Source organism: Alnus glutinosa, chromosome 14 (genome assembly GCF_958979055.1).
Source record: "Alnus glutinosa chromosome 14, dhAlnGlut1.1, whole genome shotgun sequence".
Taxonomy (NCBI): Eukaryota; Viridiplantae; Streptophyta; class Magnoliopsida; order Fagales; family Betulaceae; genus Alnus; species Alnus glutinosa.
Window position 1 is genome coordinate 9,551,564 of NC_084899.1, and position 11,143 is coordinate 9,562,706.

Below are 11,143 nucleotides of genomic sequence, written 5' to 3' on the forward strand. Positions count from 1 at the left end.
CAATAAGCAGTGAATCTTTTTAATTATCCATAAACTTAAAATAAATGCTTTTTATCACTTAGTGCTGCAATCTAGAGAGAATGCTAGAATTTATGAGTTCTAGGTTCAACTAGCGAGTTGGTCAATTTGACCATTTTAGCAAAAAAATCTCTCATCAGAATTTTCAGAAGCTAAAAATTAGAGTTAAAAAAAAAATGTACCTTAGGGGAGCTTTGGATAGAGCACAATTTTTCATTGTATGAGAAAAGCAACTATCTAGCATCAAGATGCAACAGGAGAATTTAGCAGATATCAGGCATAAACTCTCAATCATATATAAGCATACTCAATCAATGCACAATGAACTGAGATATCAGGCAAAAATACATACGATATATAAAAAGTTATCACAAGAAAAAAATAAAATTTTGCATCTTCTCTCTCTCTCTTTTTTTTTTTTTTTTTTTTTTTTTTTTTAAAAAAAAAATAAGGCAGAAAAACAACAAAAACATGTTTATGGAAAAAAGGATATAATATCTAGTCTTAGCATGCATGGTAAAATAAACTTTGTTCGCAGGGAGAGAGGTTTAGAAATACCAAGACAAAAAAGCAGCCTCCCGACGTGCTTTTTCTGTCATCCCCTTCAAATGCCTAAAGAAATTTTCCTCAAGATAGTAAAAGAAAATATGGGGATAAAACAAATATGGTTCCTAAGAATGCAAAGCATGTGAACAAATATATGATAGGAAAAATCTAATGCAATGCAAGCAAACCTGACATGCTCTAGGATTAGGAACCAAAATCTTAGGCATGTGTGACCTCACTAATTAGGTGGGTCCATTCCCCCTCGAGGGGTGAGTGTCTTTATCCTTTCTGTCCCAATCCTGCCTTTGCTGTGGTGATGGTTGATTGTCTTTCAACTGGTTTTCCATCCATCTTACCAAGCTATTTATAAAACTACTAAAAAAGGGCGGCCCTTCATAAGATGGGTCTCTTTTGGGCGTCTGCAGAGTCTCCTTATAGTGTCTTGATGTGTTCTTCTTTAGGATCCATTTTTGATTAACAGGAACAAATCGCTGTTGTTGACGTTTATGCTGCGGAGCTTGATATCTTGCTGGAGGTCTAGTTCCTGATGGAGCATGTCTTGATAGCTTCTTCTGGCCTTGATGCTAAGGACACTTGGGTCAGATGTGACCGCTTACACCACAGTGATAGCATATGGGAGGTCTAGTTCCTAATGGAGCATGTCTTGATAGCTTCTTTTGACCTTGACGCTGAGGACACCTAGGTCGAATGTGACCACTTACACCACAGTGATAGCATATATGAGGGCCTCTTTTGGTAGGAGGCTTCTTAATGATTTCAGTATCAGTTGGACCTTCTCCTCCAATGACAGCCTTTCCTTTATCCACGCAGACAGGTGAAGGCTCGGGGACTGTGGGCTTGACAAACACAGTCTTTGAAGTAAAGGGGATATCAGAGGTAGAAGCTACATACCCGAGTCCGGTCTTGTTAGTTGGACTCTTCTGAATTAATAGCATATGAGTGAGTTTCTCATCAGTGACCCTCTCCAACTGTAGTTGTGCTTCCAACAACTTCTCCTCTAGATCTTGAATCTTGAGCACTAAGAAACTCTTCTCAGTTTGCGGACTGTTAGCTCATGCACATGTTGTTTGCAAATCTTCATTAGCTTCAAGAACTTTATATAGAGGACTTTATAGGCATCTTTGAGTTCTTCCCCGTCTTCATCGCTGCGCTCTGAGTAGTAGGATTGGGAATCCTCCTGATCTTCATGTGGAGCCACAAAGGTTATCAGGAGTTTCTTCTTCTTCTTCTTCTGACTCATCACTGAGAGTAGCGTTGCAGGCCTTCCTTTTAGCCTGCTTGAGATTCCCACAGTCAGCTCAAATATGCCCAAAGCTTGAGCACTCAAAACATCTGGGACCTCTTAGATCCTTCTTCTCAGCTTCTTCTGGCTTAGATTCTCTAGGGGCCTTCTTCAGTCTTTCAGTGAACTTCTTGAATTTATCATTCTTCATCAGTCTCCCGAAGTTCTTGGCTAGCATTGCCACTGCATCGTCTTCATTATCAGAGTCTTCCTCAGATGAGACTCTGGCCTTCTTCTTAGAGGCCTTGAAGGCAATTGCCTTTGTCTTCTTGACTGGAGGCAGGGAATACTCATAAGTTTGAAGAAATCCTCCCAACTCTTCAATCTTCATTGACTCCAAGTCTTTGCTTTCTTCAATAGTTGTAACTTTGATCCTGAAACGTTATGGCAAAGACCTTAGAATCTTTTGGATGAGTTTTTCATCCGAGACTGTCTTCCCGAGACTCACCATCGAGTTCCTCAGGTCGTTGATCCTGGTGTAAAACTCACTGAATGTCTCATCCTCTAGCATATTAATTTCTTCAAATCTAGAAATCAATAGCTGGAGCTTGGCAGATTAACAAGTTTGGTGCCCTCATATTTTTCTAAGATTTGTCACGCTTCTTGAGTAGATTTACTGTTTGAAATTGTTGCGAATTCAGACGGTGAAAGCGCTTGACATAGAGCATGGAGGGCTTTATCATTGGAAAATCGCGCGCTGGTTGAGCAACTGTGCGTTCGCTAGTTGTTTCCTCAGGCTTAATCCAACTAGATTCAACAATCTTCCAAACATCAATAGATTTTAAAAAGAAGCGTATACGAGCTTTCCAATAGTCAAAATTCGTGCCATCAAAGGCATGAACAAAATTAAGAGTTTGAGACATGGTAAAAATATATAAAAGTCTAAAAGATCACACTCAAGAATTTAATCTAAATAGAGTGTATCAAGTTCTGATACCAATTGAAAAATAATAAAGATTTCTAATTTACGGTGTGTGTGTGTGAATAATATGTAACAAAATATCAAAGTGTGGAATTTAAATGAGATAGATATTTTGTTAACGAAGTAAAAACTCAATTAAAAGAAAAACTACTCTGGGGCAGCCAAACTCAAGAATTTCACTATTCAGAAGACAAAGCTAGTAACACTCACATACCCCGATGCAGTGATCGTACCTTGCACTCTGACACATAACCCAATGTGAACACTTCCTAACCAGGTCTCATACCTGAAGGGATCTTCAATGGATTCCTTTAGTTTATGGCTCTTTCCTAAGCTAAACTTCGCACGAACAAGAACCACACACTGGGCAGCACTTTGAAAGCTAGCAAATCTTCATAATTTCTACCTAAACACCCTCTTTAAGCTCTAGAGAATTTAATACCGAAGTCTGTGAATAATACATGCATAGAGGCATCTATTTATAGGCTTAGAAGACTTGATACAAGTCTGATTCGGATTTCTCTTGGCGACATCCAGACGGAATCATAGAGCGTCTGGACGGTGAATTGTGCAACCGCCTTTCCATAACGTGCTTCACGCGTTTTCATATTAAGGCTGTGTCCGGACGATGTTGTCCTGGCGTCTGGACGGTTGCAAGCTGTCTTCCCAATCCGTGTCTGAAACTGGAATCTGGATTCTTCTTGAAAACTGAAGAGCGTTCGGACGTGTTGCCCTGACGTCTGAACGCATGCAACGTTGAACTGAAAGAATCTTCTCGACACAGGAGGGCGCCCGTACGCTTCACTGGACCGTCCAGACAGAAACAAGGGATCCGACTTTTGCTGAGTTGAAAACTTCACAGAATCTTCTTGGAACTCTGAAATTGCCTTCTTGAAGCCTGTAACACTGAAACTCATCATAATAAGGCTATTTCCATATTAGAGAAATAAACTCTGAATATTTAAAGACTTTGAAATAAACGGTATCCCTGTTAAGACAGCAACATTACATGATAGTGATTTTGTCAACAGAATGAAGCCAATAAAACTAACAAAATGTGATGGATTGGTGATCTAATTTCTGAAATGTTTGAGCATCTATTTTTTTGAACCGATGATGCCACGTATTGTTGCACATAGAGCACCATATTGAGAAAAGAACAAGCAATATGGAGAGGGGGTGAGCACAGGGGCAAGAGGAAAAAAGCAATAAAACAAGATGGATAAGGATTTACGTTGTTTGGAAATTTGTATTCATCCTTGGAGAGGTCAATTTTCTCTCTTAAAAGATTAGGTTAGTGGAATCACTCAATCTCTAAACTCAGTTCAAAACACCAGGCTGTCACATATTTTAAATTTAATCATGCTTTACGAGTCATTATATATGATCAAATTGGATAAGTGTTGGGAGAAAACTGTTGTCACCCAGCTAAAAGGAGTTGTACACAATTGTGCCCCCAGAAAAACAAGAAATTTGTTTCAACACATTTTCCAAAATACCACATTTTAAGATGTTAATTTCTTAAGAGTATGCCTCCCATGGAATCATAAATGTCTGCCTGAAGTAATAGCAAGTTGGAGATGATAAATAGACATTAACTGTAAGCATTGCATAGAATGAGATAATGTGCTCATGAGATGATCACAAATAATTTGCTTGATGGCTTAAACAGTTGATTGATAAATTTGGAACTATATTCGTAGTTATGGTCATTGGAGCAACATTTCGGAATGTCAAGTTATTTTTACAATGTGATGTAAGCATCTTTTGTTTGCTTGAAATGCTCCTAATTTGAGTAGCCTTTCCCCATTATATGTATGAAAGTTGCATGGATATCATCATTTTAACTGTTTGATTGCAAGCATAAATTGTTAGAGCATAACTCAAAAGGATAAGCTATCAGGTGGATTGACCCAATATCTATACCCATAACAAAGTACGCACTCAACTGATGTGGGATTTCTAAAACACGCCTACATCCAGACCCAATAGAAACTGAGACCAAGATGTACAATCCTGATGACCCAACTGAAACAGAGCAAACGGGCTTAGCATATGGAATTCAAGAACAATCAACTGGACTATGATACTATGTTAGAGCATCTAACCTAAAAGCTTAAGCTAATAGATGGAGAGTCTAACAAATACAAATACTGAAAACAAAGCACACGCACAATTGATGTGGGGTTTCCTTAACATAAGGCTTATATTAAAATTCTTGTCCTTATGAATCTGATTTACTGCATTTCAGGTTTCTATTCTTCCTCCACTGGCTTCGATCTTTGTTACTGGTGTTGCAGCGCAATTTGCTGACTACTTGATTGCTAATGGGGTGGAAGTCACTACAGTAAGCAGAGACTGAACCATTGCTTCTTTCTCCCTATATTAATCATGATGTTATTGGAAGAAGTCCAATCTATTTGATTAGTTTACGTTTCCTCAGTAATCAAAAAGACAATCTCTTACACTGATATGTATTCTTTTTCTATGAATTGCTAATGTAATTGCCATAGATGTGAATTTTGTAGTTGATATATTTCCATGATTACTTTTTATTGCTTGTAATATTAGGAAAATGCTAAATCCGCATCCAAAATGGCGGGGGATGGAGCATCATGTGATATATAAGAACAAACAGCATCTCCAAGCCAATTTTGGCTGTGGCCTTAGAACTTCCCTTAATATGACTTTCATTCTTAACATTGAATTTTATTTGCTTGTTTCAAAAGAAAAAAAAAAATGATTCCTAACATTTCTGATTCACTTATTTCCATTCATGCAGGTACGAAAGATTTGTCAATCAATTGCCTTTTTGTCGCCTGCAATTTGCATGACTCTATCATCTCTGGATCTAGGATTACCACATTGGGAAATGGTGGGGATTCTCACTGGTGGCTTAGCCCTCTCAAGCTTTGCCCTGTCAGGTATTTAGCAATCCAACTGATTGTATGAGCCAAAAGATATTGGAGATAAATGTCCTCCTGCAGACTATTAATTCAATGATTGGCACAGGACTTTACTGTACCCACCAAGATATGTCACCTGAATATGCAAGTGTACTTTTGGTATGTAATACTACACATCCTAAATTCCAAATTTCTCTCTTTTAGTACTTCTTATTAAGTATCCCTTCATGAGTTTCCAGATGTATGATTCTGGTTTGATTAATCTCATACTCCTCTGCCAGCTCAATCTCCATTCAACTCAATATATGGTTCTTGTATAAATAATCTGTTGGTTTATCCATGACATGTTACCATTACAATTTGTTTAATCAATTTTATACCTCTTTCAATGGTAATAGGTTTCTTTTCAGCCTTTTTTTGGGTGCAGAAGAGGACATGAGCTTTGTTCCTGAATTAATTCGCTGCATCTAGTGTTCTAATTTATCAATCTCATTCTTTCAGCCAGTCAGTCTTAGTGAAGCACTGCTTATATTACAAGTATTTAACCATCTTGTGCAAGGAGTTGGCTCTAATCATCAAGTAGTAATTGAAGAAGATATTGCTATCTTTAAATAATGTTACAACAACCATGACAAACTATTGATCAAAATAAAATCATGATAAGTCAAGTCAATAATTTTTCTTTGTAGTTTGTTGAATATTCCCGGCATATTTTCATCCCTGTTTTAGCATCCTGGCTTAAGCTCTTTGTTAAAATCATTGTCATTTTCTGGAATCCTGGGTAGACTCGTAACTAACTCCTTGAATAGTTTCAACACATGCATAGCACTGTTTCCTCTACAATGCCTATGCATGCGCTTCATGTTGAAGCATATCCCTACTTTACTAAATTGTGCAGCCAACTAAGGAATTTCCCTGAACTCTAAACAATTAAACCTTCACAAATTCAATTGTGGATGATATAAATGGTTAGTTATTCCTTGAAATTTCTCCATTCAGGGTATTACCAACACAGTTGGGGCAGTACCTGGCATCGTAGGTGTGGCCCTCACAGGATATCTTCTTGATTTAACTCATTCATGGAGTGTAAGTTCAACGTACTGTCTTTCTAGCTTTATTTTCTCTATTTTGACTCGTATCTTTCACATTTCACCCTACATTATTCAGTTTATAATTTTTTTTTTCTGTATTATGTAGATGTCATTATTTGCACCGTCAATCTTCTTCTACTTGACTGGTTCGCTCGTATGGTTGTTGTTCGCCAGCAGTAAGCCTCAAACATTTTCCAAGAGAGATTGACCTTGTTTCCATTCTTTCGTTTTAATATTCTTAATGAATCAACCAAATCGAAGCCATCTCGACACAATGCAATACTAAGTTGATTTGTTAAATGGCATTGAGTGGATATTGGCTCATCACTGATTGCCCCCATTTAGTTGTATAACTACATAGGAAAGATAGCATACGTGTATTCGCAGTGTCCTTTGTTGAATCTCATGTAACAGTCTTGTATATTTGACTTTCTTTGGTAGGCCACCAAAGTGATATATTTGAGATAGAAAGAAAGAACTTCATATTGATTAAAAGCAGTTTACAAGGAAAAAAAAGAATTATACTTCACTAACAAAAAAGGATAAAATTGTTTCCCTTGAATTCTCTAACTTATATGATTACTAGATGGCACCAAATTTAGTTCCATCTAGTGCCCTCCTACATGCAAGCAGGGAGAACTAGATTTGGGATGTGAGCAAATACAATAGAGAAGGGAGCTACCTTTATTGGGTTCGAGGATTTTGCATACAAAGGCTCCAAAGGAGGTATTTCCCCAGATGAATTTACAGTTAAAACATTTCCATTTAGCAGCATCGTTTGGCTGTGTAAATTCCCATCTTTTGCTGTTAGATGGTATTCTTCTCTTCCACTTTCAATTTTTCTATGAGCTGGTCGAATTTTATGAAACCTGTGCTTATGTCTTAAACCCCAAGTCTTGTGCTTGTATCGGCTTCTATGAGCCCTGCGCTGGTGTCGCAAACTCCAACTACTATTGAAGGCTACTTTGGCCTGGAAAGTGGTGCTGTTGTCTAGGTTGATTAACAATATTGTGATTCCTTTCTGCATGATGTAGAACCTAATCAGATCATAAATAGAGTAAATGTAGCTGTTTTCATAATTGAATATGGATGAAACTTACAGAATGTTTTGCGCAGTGCGCATAAGCACGTATTTTCTTTGTCCCAGAAAAGCTAGTCGACAGAACTTTCCTTCCCATTAGTCGGTGCCAAAGAAGAGCACTGTACAGTGAAGAAAGCAGAGTATCAAGCACAATGTCCTTATAGTGCTTAAGAAAAATCAAACTAATTTCTCAATAACCTGTAGTAGTCTGGATTTGGTTCAAAGGTAGTGGTGTTAAGTAAACCGTAGTTTCCGCCAATAAAAGACTGTCTGCAGTATGTCTTTGTGTTGTAGGCGGATGCCATTCCAAGCTGATCCAAGTACCAGAAACTAAACACAAATGCATTGGTGACAAGGTTGTGGCCACTGTTGTAAGCCCCTCCTGCCTCACCAACCCAGGCGGTTGCTGAAGTTGCAGAAGTCTTGAGGATGTCATGGAGTTCCCTAAACGTATTAGCCTCACCATCAAGATAGGATGGGTCAAGGATCTTGTCAACGAGGTGCTCATCAACTCCTGTAATTTTGGTCAATAATTCTATCCAATTAAATCTATTTTGTGGGACTAGAAACTGAAAAATAAGTGTCAAAAAATCAGTCTGCTGTACCTGCTCCTAGATTATATATGTGGTGGGTGACGACATCCAAAGATGTGGTTGCCTTGTCTAAGAATTCTTTGAACCAGTTTGCATCAAAGAATCCTCCTGGTGCTATGATCAGGGGCTTCGGCTCTATCCCACTGTAAATATTTTGGACTATCCTTTGCAAAGAGATAGTGTCTAAGGCATACTGATCTGCTGCAACTCTTGTTTCCACTCCATCCCCACTCAATTCATTTCCTGACCAACAAAGACATGCATTAGATCCCGTTATATCATCAAGTTGTACGACGTACAGTCGTATACACTAAATATAGTTCTTACCCAGTTCCCAACCATGAATGGTGTAGTTGTTTTTGACAGTATAACGTATTAGAGATTCAGCATTAGTGTAGTTCCAAGCTCCAATGGCAGACCCATCAGACTGAATAGATTTGCCATAGAGAGCATTTAAGCCGAAAATAATCTTAGCCCTGAAATAAACCATGGAATCTTAGGAGTGCGGTAATTAAGTGGGTAGAGATTAAAATTTGAAGGTAAAGAAAGAAGGAAGAATGAATTGTTGTGAATTACCCAGATTTGTTGAAGAAGTTGTTTAATTCATCCCATCTATGCATGGGTAAGCAACCCTTGGTGAAACCAAACATCTCTGAGGTTTTGTTGGCAAAAGGAATACAAGGTTGCTGCTTTTCTTCACTACCATATATCACCTTATCTTGCAAACTCCCACCCAGTCGAAGTTTCAACGGAGAAAAAGCTGCACCGGATTCGATGGTAATAATCTTTAGACTCCAAATTTATTTATTTATTTTTTTTTAAAAAAAAAAAATGGAGAAAGCAAATAAGTAGATAATTAAGAGAAAATCCTGTACGTGACAAAGAAAAACAATTAAATATTAAGCTATTCTCACCTTTTATGGCATTTAATAGAATATTGTTGCCAAGATCCTGCACATGAGAATGATGAAATAAAATTGAAGCATTATATCATCAATTTGTCAACAAATAAATAAATAACTCTCGAAACATAAAGAATATTAGAAATTAATAGTCTTCTGACCCCATATCCTTAGACTGAAGATGCAAATATAATTTTTTTTAAAATGTGGAAATATATATCCGTCCAGTAGAAGAAATGAGCGTCTGAATTAAAAGTTTTCCAAATTATATTGACACTAAATAAATAGATCAAAATAATAATAATAATAATAATAAAAAAAGACTGAATAGTATAAACTGTATAATACAAATTCAATAGAATCCAATCAGAACCCAATTTACAAAAATAGGACTCCACATTACTGAAATTAGAACAGATGCAGGGAAAAAACAGAAACATAATGTGTGTATATAAATATAATTGAAAAAAAAATGAAAAATGAATCAATCCCATCAATGAAATATAATTACAATCACGGTTTCCTCATATCAACCAGAGAAAGACATAACAACCCAGCAGCAGCAGCAGCAGCAGCAGCAATTATCAACATAAATATTCAAAAACAAAAGAACCAAAGAGAAATTAACAAACCAGATTGAGCAGAGAAGCACGACCCCAGCTGCATGTTCCATAGTCACATTTCTCAGGCGGCCACCAATCCAACGTTGCACAAACAAAATCATCATCAATCCTCCCAATGGCTGCTTTCCAATCAATGAAAACAGCCCCATATCCAACAGTCCTTGAGCTCACAGAAATGAAGCCACAGCTGAACACACACATCCAAACGCAGATGCCCATCACCCAAATCTGAGAAGCCATTTTTCAGATTAAATCAAATAACCAAGATCCGAGTCTTTATATATATAAAAAATGTGGTGTGGAAAACAGAGGTTTAGTAGGAGTCTGGCAACGGAGGCCATGAATATGTAAGAAACTGATGTTTAGTAGGAGTCTGCCATTGGAGACCATATATCCGTAGGAAACAGAGGTTTACTAGGAGTCTGCCAATGGACGCCATCAATATGTGGGGAACTGAGGTTAGTGGAGGACACAACTGCTTTATATATTTTTTATTTTCTTGCACACACATTCAAATGATATTCATATGTATTTATTTATTTATAAAAACATACCTGAAAATATACTTATATATATATATATAAAGATGTTACTCTCTCTCTCTCTCTCTCTCTCTTCCGGATAAACTTTTTGCTTTGGTACTTTGCAGATTAGAATAACGTGATTTGGCTGCAACTTGAAAGTGGGCCATGTGTTGCTGGCTTTGAGGAAAATGGGATTTGCCTAGCTGCCTACGTAATCTTTTCTTGCTAAACGGCGATATATATATATATATATATATATTATTTTGAACTTTATTTTAAAAATATCGTTTTTTTATTAAATTGTCATAAAATTATTATACAATTAAGATAAGATGATAGCAAAAATTAATTTTTATTTTAATTTTAAAAGCGTTACTGGATAAACCACTTAGTTAAAATATGTGAGACCATTAAAAAGTGGGTTGAGCAGAGCTTGATTGGAGAGCTAAGAATCTTCTAAAACTAGTACATCAAAATGTAGTCATCTTTTTTCTTAACAAAAAAGGGTTTGTTGGTGTGGAGAAGGAAACTTGAAGCATTGTCCATGAAAAAGATTGGGGAAAGACGGACGTTGTTGCAATTGATGGATTGGTGAATGCACTTCTTCTCTTGTGATAGCAGAAACGACATGGGA

General features: G+C 37.1%; 2 protein-coding genes across 3 annotated transcripts in view; one reads left to right on the plus strand and one right to left on the minus strand.

Moving 5' to 3' along the window:
* Positions 1 to 7,281, plus strand: part of LOC133856888 (probable anion transporter 6, chloroplastic) — a 24,904-nt gene extending 17,623 nt beyond the window's left edge. For both annotated transcript variants that reach the window (XM_062291937.1, XM_062291936.1), the window contains 5 exons: positions 5,041 to 5,136; positions 5,572 to 5,713; positions 5,802 to 5,854; positions 6,695 to 6,781; positions 6,893 to 7,281. In XM_062291937.1, the coding sequence (XP_062147921.1) occupies positions 5,041 to 5,136; positions 5,572 to 5,713; positions 5,802 to 5,854; positions 6,695 to 6,781; positions 6,893 to 6,994 (480 nt within the window). In that variant the 3' untranslated portion in view covers positions 6,995 to 7,281. The remainder of the gene's footprint in view (positions 1 to 5,040; positions 5,137 to 5,571; positions 5,714 to 5,801; positions 5,855 to 6,694; positions 6,782 to 6,892) is intronic.
* On the minus strand, positions 7,245 to 10,444 carry LOC133856887 (heparanase-like protein 3). The gene is made up of 8 exons (XM_062291934.1): positions 9,995 to 10,444; positions 9,375 to 9,411; positions 9,037 to 9,220; positions 8,788 to 8,936; positions 8,473 to 8,703; positions 8,066 to 8,381; positions 7,887 to 7,986; positions 7,245 to 7,807 (listed from the first exon to the last, which is right to left on the minus strand). The coding sequence occupies exons 1-8, from the start codon at positions 10,223 to 10,225 to the stop codon at positions 7,406 to 7,408; spliced, it is 1,650 nt and encodes a 549-aa protein (XP_062147918.1). The 5' UTR covers positions 10,226 to 10,444; the 3' UTR covers positions 7,245 to 7,405.
* Positions 10,445 to 11,143: the final 699 nt, after the last annotated feature.